This window comes from Corylus avellana, chromosome ca8, assembly GCF_901000735.1.
Source record: "Corylus avellana chromosome ca8, CavTom2PMs-1.0".
Taxonomy (NCBI): Eukaryota; Viridiplantae; Streptophyta; class Magnoliopsida; order Fagales; family Betulaceae; genus Corylus; species Corylus avellana.
In genome coordinates this window covers 3,505,306-3,524,902 of record NC_081548.1, presented here as the reverse complement: position 1 = coordinate 3,524,902, position 19,597 = coordinate 3,505,306, and the positions used below count along the sequence as shown (strand labels likewise).

General features: G+C 38.3%; 2 protein-coding genes across 2 annotated transcripts; both read left to right on the top strand.

The window, feature by feature from the left end:
- The first annotated feature begins 1,274 nt into the window (after nt 1–1,274).
- LOC132189240 (uncharacterized) lies at nt 1,275–11,893 on the top strand. Its single transcript, XM_059603877.1, has 10 exons — nt 1,275–2,789; nt 3,381–3,854; nt 3,977–4,278; nt 6,269–6,994; nt 7,076–7,354; nt 7,540–7,701; nt 7,801–8,739; nt 8,834–9,049; nt 10,396–10,656; nt 11,254–11,893. Exons 1-10 carry the CDS (start codon nt 1,433–1,435, stop codon nt 11,596–11,598), a joined length of 5,061 nt encoding a protein of 1,686 aa, XP_059459860.1. The 5' UTR covers nt 1,275–1,432; the 3' UTR covers nt 11,599–11,893.
- Nucleotides 11,894–14,818: 2,925 nt separating this feature from the next.
- Nucleotides 14,819–18,462, top strand: LOC132190376 (ACT domain-containing protein ACR2). Its single transcript, XM_059605349.1, has 8 exons — nt 14,819–14,945; nt 15,517–15,579; nt 15,684–15,735; nt 15,825–15,939; nt 16,055–16,122; nt 16,349–17,044; nt 17,856–17,960; nt 18,124–18,462. The coding sequence occupies exons 2-8, from the start codon at nt 15,518–15,520 to the stop codon at nt 18,457–18,459; spliced, it is 1,434 nt and encodes a 477-aa protein (XP_059461332.1). The 5' UTR covers nt 14,819–14,945; nt 15,517; the 3' UTR covers nt 18,460–18,462.
- The last annotated feature ends 1,135 nt before the right edge of the window (nt 18,463–19,597 follow it).

Below are 19,597 nucleotides of genomic sequence, written 5' to 3'. Positions count from 1 at the left end.
TAGTATCATCTCTTTTCAAGAAGTAGAGATTCTTGAGTCTTGTTCCTCGCAAAATAAAGTTGGGAGACGAACCATGGAGTTAATTAATTTCTGAAATGTTACAGTCATCTACAGAGATATGTTCAAGGTGGGTTTTTGGATAACTATCCACAACTTGTATTGAGAGTGCTTGGCAGTAAGATAGTGTAAACCTACGAGGACTTTGTGAAAGTACACGAGTTGTTATTTGCAATGCTAGGACTCTCTCAGTCACTACACTTGTAGCTCTTTTAGAAGTTCAGCCCACTTTTGATGACAAGGAACCCTTTCAAGGTAGGGCAACTTTGTGTGCCCATCTCTATTAGGCAAACTTTGTACCCGTGCAAAACCCTCACTCCACACGAATCATGTAAGAAGTTGGCTTTGTCGGCGGGGCGTGGCCCAAATGAATTATTAGCACCTGGGGAGATTTGAACCTTAGACCTGATTGAGATGTCAACAAGACCAAGATCCTTACTATTTGAGCCAATCCGTTTGTTGAAAATAGAAACCAGTTACACATTCAACAACATGGCCCACTTCCGAATCAAAATTTGCAAAAATGACCTTTAGAGGTGGCTCGTCCTCACCTCAAACCCCATGCCCAAGCATTCCCATGTGTTCCTCATCGACCACAATTGGACATTTCGCCTCTCTAACGACTATAAACAAGTCATACTTTTCAATTTTGTTTTGTTTTTAACAGTTGTGGGACATTCTAAACTTGGCTGAGAGGATGGCTGCTCTGATGTGTGTGGAGGACGCACAAGAGAGTAAGGAAGTTGTGGGCGGAGTTTAGCATCAAAACAAGTGGTTGAATGTGGTTTAAGAAAAAAATAAAAAATTATATGTAAAGGAAATAGAAAATGGAATAAAAAATATGTTAGGGTTTGTATTGAAAAAATAGCAACTAGAGAACAATGCTTTTTGGTTAGCTAAAATACATAATTACGATATTTTTGAAAAGTGAATAGTTAAAATAAAATAAAAATTTTTATTTTTTGACTAAAGTTTAGACTTTAGAGATTGAGATGTGCTCTAATGATATAAAGCTTGATGGTATAAAGCTTATAGATTTGACTAAAGTTTAGAAATGGGAATGAGACTTAGAGAGTTTAATTATAGAAAGCTTGATGGTATTTTTATTTGTTTTGGGAATGAAATGATAATTTGAAGGATGAAATGTAATTTATGCAAAAGTTTGGGGAAGATACGTAAAGCTGCGCCTTCCTTTTTGTTTTTGTGGTTTTTTTGGGGGGTTGCGAATGCCCTTCATGTCCAAGGTTCCATCTTCTTACCCTCTCACCACATATCACCCTTTTCCTCTCCCTCTTTCTTTCTTTCTCCCAATAAAAATTGATCAAAGGAAACAACCCGGACCTAGAGAGAGAAAACCACACAAAAGTCGAAAGAAATGAAGCAGAGTTCACCTGAGGCAGTCTCATCTTCATCCTCTGCACCCGCCCCATCCGACCAATCGCAGCCGTCCGCCTCGCCATCGTCGGACAAGGCTTCATCGACATCGACGGCGGCGGCGGCGGAGGACCCGGCGGTGGGTTCCAGGGACGGCGGGGGAGGGGCACAGGAGAGCGTGACGGTGGAGCGGCGCGGCGAGTTCTCCGCCGTGTGCAAGTGGACGGTCCAGAATTTCCCCAGAGTCAAGGCTAGGGCTCTATGGAGCAAGTACTTCGAGGTGGGCGGCTACGATTGCCGCCTCCTCGTTTACCCCAAAGGCGACTCACAGGCTCTGCCCGGCTACATCTCCGTCTACCTCCAAATCATGGACCCTCGCGGCACATCCTCGTCCAAATGGGACTGCTTCGCCAGCTACCGCCTCGCCATCGTCAACCTTCTCGACGATTCCAAGACCATCCACCGCGACTCCTGGCACCGCTTCTCCAGCAAGAAGAAATCCCACGGCTGGTGTGATTTCACTCCCTCCTCAACCGTTTTCGATTCCAAATTGGGTTTTATCTCCGGCAACGACGCCGTGTTGATCACCGCCGATATTCTGATCCTCAACGAGTCCATTAGTTTCACCCGCGACAACAATGAGGTTCAGTCCTCGTCGGCCTCGTCCACGATTTCGTCCTCGGTTGGCGCCGGCCCGGTGTCGGACGTCCTGAGTGGTAAGTTCACCTGGAAAGTGCATAATTTCAGTTTGTTTAAGGAAATGATTAAGACGCAGAAGATAATGAGCCCGGTGTTCCCGGCCGGAGAGTGCAATCTTAGGATTAGCGTGTACCAGAGCTCGGTGAACGGGATAGAGTATTTATCCATGTGTTTGGAGAGTAAGGACACGGAGAAGACGGTTGTGTTGTCCGATAGGAGTTGTTGGTGTTTGTTCCGAATGTCGGTGTTGAATCAAAAGCCGGGTTCAAATCACATGCATAGGGATTCATATGGGAGGTTTGCGGCAGATAATAAGAGCGGGGACAATACCAGTTTGGGTTGGAATGATTATATGAAGATGTTGGATTTTATAGGGCCGGATTCGGGGTTTCTGGTGGAAGATACCGCGGTGTTTAGCACGTCCTTTCATGTGATCAAGGAGTTTAGTAGCTTTTCCAAGAGTGGGGGATTGGTTGGAGGGAGGAGTGGGAGTGGGGCGAGGAAGTTGGATGGGCATTTGGGTAAGTTTACTTGGAAGATCGAGAATTTCACGAGGTTGAAGGATCTTTTGAAGAAGAGGAAGATTACGGGGCTTTGCATCAAGAGCAGGAGGTTTCAGATTGGGAATAGGGATTGCCGTCTCATTGTTTATCCACGAGGTATGCTATGGTTATTGCTGTGGAAAATCCCATGTTGTCTATTATTTGAAACTTAATTGGTTTACATGTTAATACTTTATTTGTTATAACTATTCCTAAGTCTTTGTTTTCAGTGAATTCAATTGTAGTCTTTATGGGTAACTATAAAACAGTGTGACATGTCCATCTTCTATGGATAATTGCGGTAATCAGGACCACTAGTATCTTTACTACAATCATTTCCCTTGAGCTTATTCGAGCTAATGCTGATGGTTACTTAGCATGGTGGTCTGATAGCAATATCCCTTATGCCTGAAGCTCTTTGCAGTGTAAGCCACCACGCAGTTATGCAAATCCATTTGTACTCTAAACCTGAATTTGTTTGGACTTGGTTGCTTCAGCCTCTTTGTAGCGAAGTGAACTTAAGTTGTTTTATTTTATTTGCTCTACTGTGCTTGGTCGTAGGTGGGCAGTTTTTAGCCACAACACATTGTGGCTCATAATGTATTTTATGGCCCTTGCACTTGAGATGATTTGAGCTGGACTGACAATTGCATAAGTTGTGCTTAGAAGAGAACTGATGAAAATTTCCCATATTCTTGGTGGTATCAGGGCAGTCTCAGCCGCCGTGCCATCTTTCCGTGTTTCTTGAAGTTACTGATTCACGAAATACTTCCAGTGATTGGAGTTGTTTTGTCAGTCACCGGTTGTCCGTTGTGAACCAGAGGATGGAAGAGAAGTCTGTCACGAAGGAATCTCAGAACCGCTACTCCAAAGCTGCAAAGGACTGGGGTTGGCGTGAATTTGTGACACTCACTAGTCTATTTGATCAAGATTCTGGGTTTCTTGTTCAGGACACAGTTGTATTCTCTGCGGAGGTTCTTATATTAAAAGAGACATCAATAATGCAGGACTTTTCTGACCAGGAAACTGAGTCTAACAATGCTGGTTCACAGCCAGACAAAGTTGGGAAAAGATGTTCATTTACATGGAAGGTGGAGAACTTCCTGTCCTTTAAGGAAATAATGGAGACTCGTAAAATCTTTAGCAAATTTTTTCAAGCTGGTGGATGCGAGCTTCGGATTGGTAGGTATCCTTCTTTCCTTTTTTCTACGAGAAAGGTAGTTGCATTCATTGCATTTTTAATTTGATTGACTTTTTTATTCTTTTTATGTTTTTTTTTTAACGTTTTCTTTTTCACGACACAGGTGTGTACGAGTCCTTTGAAACCATTTGTATATATTTGGAGAGTGATCAGTCAGTTGGTAGCGATCCGGATAAAAACTTTTGGGTTAGATACAGGATGGCTGTGGTGAATCAAAAGAACCCAGCCAAGACTGTGTGGAAGGAGTCTTCTATTTGTACAAAGACATGGAATAATTCTGTCTTACAATTTATGAAGGTTTCGGATATGTTGGAAGTGGATGCGGGGTTTCTTTTGCGTGACACAGTTGTTTTTGTTTGTGAAATATTAGATTGCTGCCCTTGGTTTGAGTTTTCAGATCTAGAGGTTAGTATTTGTGGGTCTGTTCCATCTATATGTTACATGGAAGTTATTACAAAGAAATTCTGTTTATGTGTTTCTAGTGAGTAGAGCTTTTTCCCGTATATATGTTAGTTGGCGTTTTAGATGGTTATATAATTTCTCTATTGTTAAAGGCTAGCCCAATCTTGAATATAGACTTAAAATGGATGTTTGTGGTACTCTTTTTAAGGTAGAATTATATTGTAATTTAAACAAAGAGGCTCCAGATTACAAGTTGTGAAACCAGGTTGCTTAACAAAATAGGCTACATTATTTTTGTTTACATGAAATTTATGGTTGGCTCTCCCTATGTGGGCGTCTCTCTCTTGTATACTTCAAAAAAAACATCAAATTTATAGTTGGCGTTAGTACCAATAATATTTGTAGTAGTTTATAGTTGATTGTTCCTCATACTGCCCTTAAAATGCCAATTTAATAGCTTTTAAGCTTTTTAACTCCTTTCCTCATCCCACCTACTACCTTAATTTTTGAGGAAACCTATTACATTGCTGATCCAATTGGTGGAGACAATTTGATATCTTTTTTCTTACTTTAAATGCCTGATGCAGGACAGATTGCTCAATACCTTGGTGCAGGATATTTGGATCCAGCACTATATAGGATTATTTGATTTTGGCTTGATGTGAAAGAGGTTTAGGAATGTTTTGGCCAAGTCGGGTTAGGAATTTGGGAATAATTGTGAAGTGGTTTATAGGTTTAATCCCACAAGTTCCAGATTTGGTTTCCTGGAGACTGCATATCAGGTCTTCATTTTAGACTTAAAAATCTAAGAAAAGAAGACTGTTGCTGGGAATTTTTGCATTGATTACGAGTAATACACATATTAGAAAGTTTCTTTATGTTCTGTTGGAACACCTTTCCCAAATAGGTTTAGAACTTTCTAAACTAAAGAAGGAAAGAAATTAAGGTGTGATAGTAAACTTGTAACACCCCTGGCCCGCGAAGGCTAGGTTTGTTAACTACTGAAGCCTCAGAGGTGCAAAATTCACGATATAGAACACACAGAGCATGTCTAACTATAAGACAATATGCGTGAGAAAATATTGATATGCTCTGTGTGTTCTATATTATGACCTTTGCGCCTCTAGGGCTTCAGTAGTTAACAAACCTAGCCTTCGCGGGCCGGGGGAGTTACAAAACTAGTAGGGAGCTTACTAAGAATGACAGATAAGGACTTATAAACTTCCTTATCAACATCAAATCTGAGGGCACAACTAATGCACTTGCCAAGAAACTCCTGAAATAAAATACACCCTTGACTACTATATCTGGGGAAAGCATAAATCAGCAATTAACTAAATAATACATAACTATGTGCCAACAACTCCATAAAGATCATACATCTAAACTCTTTTGGTCTTTGAAGTTTTGGCTTTGTGGGCTTCTCGTTGTCTGCGTCAACATGTGCCTGTTATCTTAGTTAAATTAGTTTCTAGCTATAAGCCTGTACTGTTGAATCGAACTCACTTTCTGAATTTCTAGTTGTTGACTTAAATATCTATTTTTTTTTTCCTAAAGGAAGCAATATTAATGGGTATCAAATGTTGAACAAAATCTTTCTTCTTTGTCTAGATTCTTTCGCAGATTATACATGCTTGGTTAGATGCATCTGCTTCATTTTGAATCTTTATGTGTCCATGGTTTTAGATGCATCTGCTTCATTTTCAATCTTTATATGCGTCCATGGTTTTACTTGGAACTTTCTAAAAAAATTGTGTAGGATAAGCTACAACTGAAATCTCTAGCCTTGTCTACATCTGGGGCTAGCATCTGGCTGATATAACACGATTAAAATTCTCTCACAAATTTACAATCTCCAAAGATCTTTTAGCTTAAAGTTTTTGGGGTGTATATTTACATATACTGTTATTTTTACAAATTTATTGACCTACTGATTTTTTCTCTCCTTTGTGTGGTGGTTGTAACTATGTGTATGTGGCCTAACTCTTCTCAGGTTTTTGCTTCGGAGGATGATCAGGATGCTTTGACAACTGATCCTGATGAGCTCATTGATTCTGAAGACAGTGAAGGAATAAGTGGAGATGAAGAAGATATATTTAGAAACCTTCTCTCTAGAGCTGGTTTTCACCTCACATATGGAGATAATCCTTCACAGCCGCAGGTCACCCTACGAGAAAAGCTTCTAATGGATGCTGGTGCGATTGCTGGTTTTCTTACTGGACTTCGGGTTTACCTTGATGACCCTGCTAAAGTAAAGCGCTTACTTCTTCCAACCAAGCTCTCTGGTGGTAATGATGGAAAGAAGGCCCCGAAGTCCGATGAATCTTCCCCCAGTTTGATGAACTTGCTGATGGGAGTCAAAGTTTTGCAGCAGGCAATCATTGATTTACTTTTGGATATTATGGTTGAGTGTTGCCAGCCTTCGGAAGGGAGTTCTAATGGTGATTCTTCTGATGCAAACTCAAAACCTTCTCCCAATGGCAGTGGAAGTGCTACTCCACTGGAATCTGATAGGGAGAATGGAGCAACAGAATCTGTGCAATTTCCTACTGTATATGAGAGATTGGATTCTGGTGTCGATGAAGGTGGCAGTGCAGCTGCTGTACAAAGCTCTGACATGAATGGGCCAGCTATACTAGAAAAAGCTCTTCCTGGACAACCCATTTGTCCACCAGAAACATCTGCTGGGGATTCAGAACATGTGCCCCTTCGCTCAAAGGTACACTTTTACATTTCAAAAGTGGATGAGCTGCTTTGCTTAATAGTTGATATTAACTACTTGAACGAATTGAATTTTCAGACGAAGTGGCCGGAGCAATCTGAGGAGCTCTTAGGATTGATTGTTAACTCGCTGAGAGCCCTAGATGGAGCTGTTCCACAGGGCTGTCCGGAACCAAGACGACGGCCACAGTCTGCTCAAAAGATTTCTCTTGTGTTGGATAAAGCTCCTAAGCATTTGCAGGCAGACCTAGTTTCTCTGGTACCCAAATTGGTTGATCAGTCTGAACATCCACTGGCTGCTGGTGTGCTTCTTGAACGACTTCAAAAGCCAGATGCAGAACCTGCATTGAGGATACCTGTAAGATAGTCTCTGCAGAGGCCCTATGATTCTTTTTCTTACTGACCTGCTGGGCTTGTTAGCATGTGCTTGTAGGGCTATACTTTAGGAAAACAAAACCTTCTTTGGAATATATAACTCTCAATTTCTGAATGTAGTCTATTGCTATATCTTTCTTTGCCTAATTATGATATATATTTTCCTAGGTTTTTGGTGCTATTAGTCAACTGGAGTGTGGGAGTGAAGCATGGGAACATGTTTTATTTCAATCTTTTGAGCTTTTGACAGGCTCAAATGATCAACCTCTTGTCGCGACTATAGATTTTATATTCAAAGCTGCATCCCAGTGCCAACATCTTCCTGAAGCGGTATGCATAAAATTGATTGGGTTCCTTTCTCGCGTTCTTATTCTATTTTTTGATGTGCTTTTCTTTATACATAGTAACTTTCTTTTTTCTTTATTGTAGGTCAGGTCTGTTCGTGTTAGGCTAAAAAGTTTGGGTGTTGAGGTGTCTCCTTGCGTCCTTAATTTTTTAAGTAAAACTGTAAATAGTTGGGGAGATGTTGCAGAGACCATACTTAGAGATATTGATTGTGATGATGATTTTGGTGAAAATTGCCCAACAATGCGTTGTGGGCTTTTCTTATTTGGTGAATATGGGCCTACTTTTGAAGGGCTGCATCTGGTGGATGAGCAGGCTTTCCGTGCTGGTCATCATTTTTCTGACATTTATATCCTGATCGAAATGTTATCTATACCTTGCCTTGCTGTTGAAGCATCTCAAACATTTGAGAGAGCTGTGGCTCGAGGTGCCATTGTGGCTCAGTCAGTGGCCATGGTCTTGGAAAGGCGCCTTGCTCAAAGATTGAATCTTAATGCCAGTTTTGTTGCTGAAAACTATCAGCATACAGACACTGTAGTAGAGGGAGAGCCCAATGAGCAGCTGACAATCCAACGAGATGATTTTACTTCAGTTCTTGATCTTGCTGAAACATTGGCCCTCTCTAGAGACCCTTGTGTGAAGGAATTTGTGAAGATCCTGTACACAATATTGTTTAAATGGTATGCTGATGAGTCTCACCGAGGAAGGATGCTAAAGAGACTTGTTGACCGTGCCATCAGCACTACAGATAATAGTCGTGAAGTAGATTTAGATTTGGACATATTGGTTACCTTGGTTTTTGAGGAGCAAGAAATTGTCAGACCAATTCTAAGCATGATGCGGGAGGTTGCTGAACTTGCAAATGTTGATCGAGCTGCTCTTTGGCACCAGCTATGTGCTAGTGAAGATGAAATTCTTCGGATGCGTGAAGAAAGAAAAACTGAAATTTCCAATATGGTTAGAGAAAAAGCAGTCCTATCTCAAAAGCTGAGTGAATCCGAGGCCAACAACAATCATCTCAAGGTATTTGATGTCTTAATTGAATGATATTTGGGCTTTCACATCTTGCTAGTATATTTGGAGAATATGTGAACTGAAGCCTTTCATGAAATGGCAGTCTGAAATGAGGGCAGAGATGGATCGTTTGGCTCGGGAAAAGAAGGAGCTCTCTGAGCAAATACAAGAAGTTGAGAGTCAGCTTGAGTGGCTTCGCTCAGAGCGGGATGAGGGAATTACAAAGCTCACTGCTGAGAAGAAAGTTCTTCAGGATCGTCTTCATGATGCAGAGACACAACTTTCCCAATTGAAGTCCCGTAAACGTGATGAATTGAAGGTATCAGATTACCTTACTTTTGGTCACTTAGCTCCCTTCGTTTTATTATGCTCTGGTTACTTTCAGCAAAATAAAAAGTTAATTATCTTTCTGGTATGACTCATCATAAATTTTTAGTTATTTTTTGGATTGAACTTTGATAAGTGTTATATAACAAAATCTGCATCTTGTATGACCATTGGCTGCATTTTCATCATCCCTGACATGCTTGCTTTGGGAGAGTATTCCTCATAATTTACCTATCTGTCTCTATAGATTTGTACCGTGACTGGTATATATTGATGCGTTGTAGGGAGTCTAATATTTGAAAGTTCTTGGTGCTTTGATTCTGATGGGCACATATATTGTGCTTATGCTGATTGTATCTTTTTTTCGAATTATCACATTTATTTTTAAATTTTTTAAATGCTTAGGATCTTAGTTTGCTAAAATTTTGCTTAATCTTATCTGACTGGAACTTGGATCTTGGAAACAAATATTTATTTATTACCTGTATAAAAGATTGTCAGTGAACGTTCAACGATTTCCTTTTTAAGGCTTTATAATTAGCTCCTGTTTCCGGAACTTTGCTATGATCCTGCCATATGGGACTTTTCTCAGTATTTATTTGGGGGAAATTAAAAAATGGTAGATGTCTAGGTCGAAATTGTTGCCAGATTCCTTCATTCTGGCTTTCAACTAGTTACTCTTGTATTGAATTTGAGTAGAAAACACTATCACGTCAAGTCTTATAGTTAAAATACTATGTTGTGAATTCATTGCTTGCATCACTCCACTGCTTCTATTGTTTCTCCCACCTCTTGCTTTTTCTTCTCTAAGGTTTTGAGCCTATTGTTGGCTTCTTTGACCGTGTACAATATCCAGTCTTTAAGTAGTTTTCATCTCGTATGGCTATCTTCTCTTTCTTTCATTTGCAATCTAGGTGGTTGCTTGAGCAACCCAATTTCTGTACAGTTCTAGCATCAGAATACTCGTAGTCAAGTGCGATTTTGAGGTCTTGTTATTTCCTCCAGTTTTTTTTGTCAGCATGCTCCCTAATTCTAGACTTTGACAACTTTGTAAAACATAGGTGTTTATCTCAACAAAGGGGTCCTTTCTTTTGGAAGCATTTCATTTTAAAAAAACTTGATTGGATTAATGTCTTATGAAATCTGTAATCGATTAAAATATCAAGTCCAATGAAACTGCTATTTTATACTGAATTTACAAAACCGTTACTTGGTAAGTTGGTTGATTTATTGTTTCTGGGTCGGGCCTTCACCTACTGCAGTGCAGGAGTGAAAAAATGGGAGGGCACTTGTTTTATTTGCTTTTGCCCTTTTCTTACTGCACTTTGCATGTGACAGAAAGTAATGAAGGAGAAAAATGCTCTTGCTGAAAGGTTGAAGGGTGCGGAAGCTGCACGGAAAAGATTTGACGAGGAACTGAAACGGTACGCCACAGAGAATGTGACTCGTGAGGAAATCCGACAGTCACTTGAGGATGAAATTCGGCGATTAACACAAACAGTGGGGCAAACTGAAGGAGAGAAGCGGGAGAAGGAAGAGCAGGTTGCTCGGTGTGAAGCATATATTGATGGGATGGAATCTAAATTGCAAGCGTGCCAGGTTTTTGCTCTAAAATAGCTTTTCTGCTTTCACCCTCCTTTACATATTCATCATGGTCATCATCATACTGTTCTTTTATCACTTGGTTTGTTTTGAGTTCAAGCTGCTTAGTTATGGTGCTTCCTCAATCAAACTAACTACTGCTTTGATGTCTTGTAAAATCAAAGTAATGGCAGCATACCTTGAATTCGATCAACTATCTAATTTGCTATGTAAGTTATGGTAGATGATCTAACCTGTTCGATGGATGAACTCAATATTGAATTTGTAGGACTTATTGGGTAACTCGAATAATATGAAATAAGATTTAAGCGGATGAATTTAACATTTCTTTGGCTGGACCTATTGTGTAGTAATAATTATGTGGAGTAAAAGAGGAGCACCATGGGTCAGTGTGAGACTATGCTTAATTACGTTTCTTTTTGAAGCTCTTTGGCTTAGGATGTGTTGAACTTGACTCTGATTCTGCTTTGAGTTAGTATTATAATAATTATTTTTTTAAAAAAGCATATTATGAAATTTTGTGAACTTCAATGTCTTTCATCTCTCATGTTTTATTTATGACTTAAGAATAATTAAATGGCCTTTCTTTTGCAGCAATATATTCACACTCTCGAGGCTTCACTCCAGGAAGAAATGTCGCGACATGCTCCTCTTTATGGTGCCGGTTTGGAAGCTTTATCAATGAAGGAGTTGGATACATTGTCACGAATTCATGAAGAAGGGCTGAGGCAGATCCATTCCCTTCAACAGAGGAAAGGGGCTCCAGCTGGTAGTCCTCTTGTGAGCCCCCACAACCTTCCACACAATCATGGGTTATACCCTGCTGCACCGCCTCCAATGGCGGTCGGATTGCCTCCTACACTCATACCAAACGGGGGTGGTATCCACAACAATGGGCATGTGAACGGTGCGGTTGGACCCTGGTTCAACCACACTTGAATTCTCGGGCCACAGTCCTTTTTGCCAATATAGAAAATGTTCACTCAATTCAGTAGAGCTGGGTGACGTCTCAATATGAAAGGATGTTATTTTTCTCTGAGAGTTATTTTTTGGGCATTGTGGCTGGTAGAACTGTTGGAACACGTGGAAAAGAGGGAGGGGGGAGGAATGGGGGTGGGGGGTTGGTTTTAGAATTGAAGTTAGGAAGTGAGTCCAATAGAACTAACAGTTCCACATGCCATAATCATTGGCATCTTCCTCTTAAAATTTAATCATAGGCCTTCTGAAAAAGTTTTGTTTATTTTGTTTCATTTACATCTTTTTTCTAGAAATAATTTTTTTTTTTTTTTTTTTTTTTTTTTTTTTTTTTTTTTTTTTTTTTTTCACTCATTCCTCAAGTTGTCTTCCCTACATCTTGAACCAATTTCGTAATTGTTGGGGATGCAGGCATATTCTTTCATTTAATTAAGAGGTAAATCTTTTACGAAAGATGATTTTTTGATTTAATTAAGGAAGAGGTAAAATCCTACAGGTACAAGGTATTTTCAGTTGGCATATCCTTGGCTTGTTTGGTTCCTTTTTGGTGTGGTTGGGGTTGGTGGGACATGAAAGACAAAAAAAATAAACACATTCCTGACAGTTCTTTTGTCCTTTTGTTGGTTCAGTGTCTGCATCAGGATTGCATATTGGGCCGAGTGGCGACACAATTGGGGAAATATTTGGGCCAAGTACGGTTTTCTTCCCCTATCTCTTGTCCCCAAAATCCCCCACAACGTTTGTGTTAATTGCGGCACTTGCCATTGCCGTAGATATAGCCAGCCTCTTCTCTTTTCCGATTGATCTTGATGGACCAGTCTCTTGGCTTGGGCTTGATCAGCACGCCCCCACCAGGTCAGAGCGGGGTTAGCCGTGTACAGCTGGCAAGCCTGGCTTCTTCTGCAAGTAGCGAAATTAATAGTTTCTGCTTCGATAAGAATTGGTCTAAATTTTGGAAACATTTGAGCAAATTAGTTTCCAGAGGCTGGAATCGAAATTTGATGGCCAACTGGGCAAGGATTTGAGGAAGATGAGTGCACTATAAATTTCGTGGGTCCTCAATCCTGTAAACAGGAATCCACCGCGTGTTGCGTTATGACTCACCCCGGATAACGATTACCATCCGATAACCCTTGGACATATCAAATCGAATCACGTTATGTTTGAAATTGACCTTCTCATGACTACCGTATCATGACAGGATATAAAACCAAACTAACACGTTGTAATTTAAAAATAATAATAACGTGTTTTATTGGCAAAAACAAACACCCACACACACACAAAAAAACACGTGTCTTTAAGAATGAATCCGAAGTACATTTACTTGGGTGGATGATAAATAGTATTGACACATTAACGACCCAATAAGATTTGGATGGATGGAATGACGTGTAGTATATATTATTACTTTATATTGTTTAATAGAGTATATACTGTTGAATTCTTTAATTTTTTTTTTTTTTACATATTTAATAGTGTATATACTGTTGAATTGTTTAAAATTTTTAAATGACACAATATTTTATATATCTTTAAATGCAACAAAATAAAATTATGACTGTGAAATGAATCCGGTCCCTTTTATGAATAGTATTCGTTGAGGATATATACGGTGCATGAATTTTGTGAAGCTAATTCATAAGGTTGACATTCTGATGCTACGCATGTGGTAGAATAGGAAATTGAGTAGGAAATCTCAGATACAAATTAAAGGGGAAAGACAAAAGTACGTAGATCGAAATTTCTCAGCAAAATTCACAACTGCGTTTATCATTTAACAACTTCTTTAATTTCTTTATTTTGTACAACTTGTCATCTCAAACCAAGAAAGTTCAATGTCTCAATGGGTCACGTAACGTAATAATCCCATTTCTGAAATTTCAAAGCGCTGTGTGTTAAACCCGTACCGCAGAGGAGTGGTGTGTATACAGCTTTAGGCTTTAGCAAGCAAATATCAACTTCACAACTACATGTTTGAAATTATCTGATTTGTTTAAGAGATAATTGATTAATCTATGATAATATACAATTCTCTTTATATCCTTATCTGATTTTTGAAATTTAAATTATTATTTCTTTTTGTCTCTAATTGGAATAAAAAATTTGAAAATATTTTTAAATTTTAATTTCATTTGTGCATAACGCAAGTTAAAACACAGATTGATGTGCTCCATTGTATAAGAGCTGGCCGCCACGAAATATATGCAGACAAAAAAATGCCCGAAATGATCAGGAAAAAGACAACCTTGACTTTAACAATTGTGGGTTCTGCGTAAAATCTGCAGGAAATGCCAAAAAGTCTTCATAAATAATAGTTCCCTTAGACGCGGAACCAAAATGACGCACGACATGCTTAGGTAAGCAGTAAGCAGCTGGACTCAGCTTTCTTATTATCTCTTTCAATTTCTTGTCTCATAATTTATATGGTCTATTCAAAGGATAAGTATCATCACCTAATCATATATCATATAATCAAATTATTTGCCAAGCTAGCGGCGGAGATTGCTTGCATATACGTCCACAATTCTTTGTTTTGGATAAAGCATTCATTGACTCTTTTAAATCATGCAAAATATATCAAAGAAACTTCTATTCAATTTTGGTACTCTAAATTAGGATGACAAGTTTAGGTCATGTCGAGATAATATGTAGATCAATTTTAGCCTAACCCATTTACTTAAATGAGTCTAACTCTCAAATTTAATACGTTAATTTTATGTTGAATTCATATAAAAAATTGTACAAATTAACTCCTGGTCGGCCCTGATATTACTATTACAGAGGCATGTTTGGCACGTGCATTACTATGAAGCTGCCTATATCATGTGTGTGTGTGTGAGAGAGAGAGGGGTTGGTTAATTAACGATCACTTATTATTATTATTATTTGTGCAGAGTTCCATCCATTAATTAAGAGAGCAAGAAGATAGGGAAAATGGTGGGAAATGAGAGGGATGGGTAAGAAGAGAAGAATAAATCACTATAAACGTGGCCAGATAATTCTCATTTGACTTCTCTATATACGTGTCTCTTTCACGCACCCTTCAATTCTCTTGCTTCTTCTCGAATCAATCTCTTCCATAAAAAATTTCCCCTTCTATTTAAGGAAACTCTTCATAGCTACTCCCATTCACGAGCTCCAAAATAGTGATACAACTCTCTCTCCCTCTCTCTCTCTCTCTCTCTGTGACAAAAATTGTTGATAACCTGATTCTTCTCTCTCTCTTTGGCATTGTTTGGGAATTGCTGAGACGTTGGCCGTTATATATATATCAGCTGCTGAGCTTGCCCAACTTATACTTTTCCAGTGTAAGCCACCGGCCATCTGATATCTTGCATCTCTCTCTAGCTACCTTCTTCTCCTCCTCCTTATTTGGCTTGAAACATGCATGAAAAATAATATCACAGATGCCTTATATTGCATGCAAGGATCCTATAGTTCTATACATCAAATAATGGCTTTGTATGTATATATGTTCTGTTAAACTACAGGGAAACCCGTAAAGTTCTTCGTGTTTATTTTCTATATATATTGCTTCCATTCTTATTTCCGTATCTTTATTATTTCAACATGTTCATTGCAATTGAGACTTGAGAAAGCAACAATATTCTGTAGTTCTTGCATGCATTAATTGTAAAGAAAATATTTAGAAGCAGGAATATGGTTCGAACAAAGAATTCTTTATAGCAAGATAGACTGCTCCAATCATTCTCCTGCATTTTAGGTATAATTTAAGGCCTTACTTATAATAATTGACTATTATTCTATTACCCAACAAAAAAAAAAAATTGACCATTCCTTTCAATATGTGCAAAACCGTGGGATGAGCTATATATGTAAAAGTTCTGATAATGTGCTTCTCGATATATGTGAGTGCAGCATGAGCAGCCCTTACTTTGATCCCGACTTTGATAACCACCTGGAGAGGATAAATGGTCCTACGTAAGTAATTATAATTGATTTTAGCCCTTGATCACTAAATAGAGATAATTTCCCAGCCGTTTGATGTACAGCTAGCCTTACTTCTTGCATGTTTTGCCTTGCAGCTGCAGAGTTTGCATTGACAATGAAAGCATGGAAGATTGCACAGTAGTAAAGGTACGTACGTGACTACTTTCAAAGAAAAAAAGTAAAAATTGCTTTAATTAATTTGCGTGATATATATATTTGGATGGATGCGGGTGTAGGTTGATAGCGTGAACAAGCAGGGGCTTCTCCTGGAAGTGGTGCAGGTGTTGACAGACCTCAACCTTACGATCTCAAAGAGCTATATTTCATCTGATGCTGGGTGGTTCATGGATGGTACGTGTGTACGTTCTAATCCCACCATTAATTTTATGAACCTCTCATCTCATCCTTTGAATTTTGATAGTCAAATTCAAAATCCTTGATAATCAAAATCTATGGAAATTTGCAGTTTTTCATGTTAAAGACGAGCATGGCAACAAACTTACGGACCAGAAACTCATTAACTATATCCAGCAGGTAATTTAGTTAATTTGTTCCCTTCTCCTCATTATCTTACCATGTAGTTGATTGGAGCTATAAATATAGCTTTTCCTATAATTTTTTTAATTTTTTTTTACATAATTAATATTGATAGAAAAATCCAGGGATACTACTATTTTAATACAAGTATTTAGTTACAAACTAATGTGACAATCCATAATTAGTGAGACAATTAAGAGAAATTGATGAAAACCTCTTGCAGGGAATAGGTACAACAAGGGAAATCCCAAGCTCAGCCAAGGCAAACACATATGCAAATAAGGTTTTCAGACCTGAACACTACGGGTACACGACCATCGAAATGAGCGGAATAGACCGGCCGGGTCTATTCTCTGAGATATCAGCCGCATTAGCTTACCTCCAATGCAACATTGTGGAAGCTCACGCATGGAGTCACAATGATCGCCTGGCTTGTGTTGCCTATATTTCAGATCAATCCACCGACACTCCCATCGATGACCCCGGCCGCCTCGCCGACATCGAAGAACACCTTACGATGGTCCTCCGGGCCACCACTGCTCCGAGCACTAGCGGGAATCAAGCCAACCAACAAGAAGTTAAGACTGCGGGTTTTCTTCAAGGGTCAGAAGATCAAGGAACCATGACAAATGTGGAACGCCGGTTGCATCAGCTCATGCTTTCGGTTCGGGACTTTGACGGGCCATCGGGACCCCCGAGATTGGCGGCAGTGACACCGACTGGATCGGAGGAAAGTGATGAGGAAGGGAGGAGAACAGTGGTGATGATCGAGAGCTGTGACGAGAAGGGATACTCGATAGTGAGCATAGACTGCAAGGATCGAGCAAGACTCATGTTTGATACAGTTTGCACGCTTACAGACATGCAATACGTGATTTTCCATGCTTCTATAAGCTCAGGTGGAGGTTATGCCTTTCAGGTATATATGCAATCAGCTACGTACCCAATTATTTGCATGCAATATTTAAAACCAATTAATATTATCTCTTGCTATGATAATTAATACACCAAACTATATTAGAGCATGCTCTTTCAAAAAGACTCTATAGTTATATTTAGCATTTTTCAGCATTTTCACTTCTCCAGCAGATCTTTCAATTAAACTAAATATTTTCAGCCATTTTGCTATAGTAGATTGAAACTTTTTTTTTATTATATATATTCTCTCATCTTTCTCTCTCCCTCTCCCCCTCTTATCCCTCCCTCCCTTTTTATATAATAGAATAATACTAAAAAATAATATTTAATTAGAGTAGATAGTTAAAATAAATGTTCCATTGGAGTGTACAGTGAAAAACTAGTAGCTAAAATGAAAAATATTATATTTTAAGTAGTCAAAATAAAAACCCTGGTTGAAGATGCTATCAATCAAAGCTTAAACTGAAGAAAATTGATGAATCTAATAGCCTATTTCAATACAATAATAAATTACTATTTGTCCAAAAAGAAAAAGTGTAGAATATTAATTAAATGATTAAATTAATTAATGTTTATCGACTTAAACTTTTGTGATAAGTGATGATTTATATGGCATCAAAGCAAATATCCCCAATTTGAACTTTGTCGATCTCCATTAATTCACTTTTTATTATTTCAATTAAATATTCTATGTATTACATTTCACTTATTAAAATCGAGAGAATTTAAAAATATTAATTAAATAATTAAATTCACCTTTTTTTTTTTTTTTTTTTTTTTTTTGGCTTAAAGTAAAATACTGTTGATTGCAGGAGTATTTTATCCGACATCTAGATGGGCGTGCCTTGAGTACAGAGAGCGAGAAGGAACGAGTAATAAAATGCTTAGAGGCCGCCATAGAGCGCCGGGTTTGTGAGGTGAGTGCTTCCAAAACCAGCACGTACCCTTTCAATTCCACCATTGTTTCCACCGCGCGTTTACAGTATTATCTATATATTCTCATATGCGGCGTTACCATATTATCACATTTGTGATAGAATATTTTTATAATATTGTCAATATTTTACGTATGTACGGCAGGGAGTTCGGGTAGAGCTATGTGCAGACAACAGGGTGGGGTTGCTGTCGGACATAACCCGGGTTCTTCGAGAGAACGGTCTAACGGTTGTCCGAGCAGACGTGGCGACGCAGGGGGAGAAGGCGGTGAACGCTTTGTACGTGAAAGACATTTCAGGGAAAGAGGTGGACATGGAGTTTGTGGAGTCGATGAAGAGAGAGATGGGTCCGATTGTGCTTCAAGTGAGGAACGAGACCAACGGCCAAACCTTGCCTCAACGTTCTTCTGGTTTCTCTTTGGGGGACATGTTCAAATCTCAGATCGACCGCTTCTCTCACACCTTTGTTACTATCAAGTAACAAAATGTACAAAAAAAAATTAACTTATGATCATGATCATCAGCTCATTGTATTATATTTATGTTAAATTAAAACTTTATTTAATTAATTAGCCTTGTAAGTAATTAAAATGGATTCTAGCAGAAGGGTTTGTATATATATATTATATGGAATTATTTGTTTCCAGTTGTAAATAAAAGGAAATTATATATAATCATAGTCTTTTAATTTTGACTTAATTAGCTAAAGCCTTTTCAAATGCACTTTACAATAAGTTTATCTAATGATCTAATTATATCGTTTAATATTATTTCTCTCTCTCAAATACAATCATTTTGTTATTTTTTTTTTTTAATGTATTTGTATTGACAGGTGATCGTTGGGATTTAAGGAAAGATTAATTAGAAGCTATCTACATCTACTGTTTATTTTTTTATAAGAGGATTTCCAATACTTTTTTCACTAAAAGCAAACCAAACTCGGTTTAATATAAAACAGATTGGCCACGTCGGATTCATTTAATTTAAAAATAACAATGAACCTTTTTAATTTTTTTTTTTTTTTTGGTAGAACCATTAATTTTCCCAACATGACTACGTGAGCACTGAGAAAACTTCTACCATTTGTTCTTATCATTGAAGGGGCCTGCAATTTTTTTAGGCTCAACTAGCTTTTTAAGGCCCAAGCACTTTGTGTTGGGCCACTGGCAGGACTAATAGGATCAGATCTGAGCAGGGCTTAAAATTCAGACGTGTGGCTTGGGCTTCGTCTTAAGATATTCGCACAATTTTGCTCTCTTTTCTTCAATTGCAGTCCCGTTACCTTACTCACCAATTTTCAACACTTTTTTTTTTTTTAAAAAAAAAAAAATTATTTATTAATTTTTTTAACGATGAAAAGAAACTCTCTATGCACGACTAATTATATGAGGATAAATTCTGAGAGCATTTTCATTTAACTAGCCAAATATTATTTTGGTTAATTAGTTAGATTTCAATTGCCTTCCACAGCTTAGTAATTTGAAGAAATATTTGGTGAGTTGTTACGGTGCTCGCCAAATGTAAAAACAAAACATTTTCTAATCTTTAATATTTTCTCTCCCTTCAACAAAAAATAAAACAAAATATTTGAGAAAGAACATTTAACCATAATAGTGAAA

Excerpts from the sequence above, each read along its gene's own strand:
- LOC132189240 (XM_059603877.1), top strand. The coding sequence starts at position 1,433 with ATGAAGCAGAGTTCACCTGAGGCAGTCTCATCTTCATCCTCTGCACCC. Across the intron at positions 7,355-7,539 it reads AACCTGCATTGAGGATACCT|GTTTTTGGTGCTATTAGTCA; the intron begins GTAAGATAGTCT and ends ATATTTTCCTAG. Across the intron at positions 10,657-11,253 it reads CTAAATTGCAAGCGTGCCAG|CAATATATTCACACTCTCGA; the intron begins GTTTTTGCTCTA and ends TTTCTTTTGCAG.
- LOC132190376 (XM_059605349.1), top strand. The coding sequence starts at position 15,518 with ATGAGCAGCCCTTACTTTGATCCCGACTTTGATAACCACCTGGAGAGG. Across the intron at positions 15,940-16,054 it reads TGCTGGGTGGTTCATGGATG|TTTTTCATGTTAAAGACGAG; the intron begins GTACGTGTGTAC and ends GGAAATTTGCAG. Across the intron at positions 17,045-17,855 it reads GTGGAGGTTATGCCTTTCAG|GAGTATTTTATCCGACATCT; the intron begins GTATATATGCAA and ends TGTTGATTGCAG.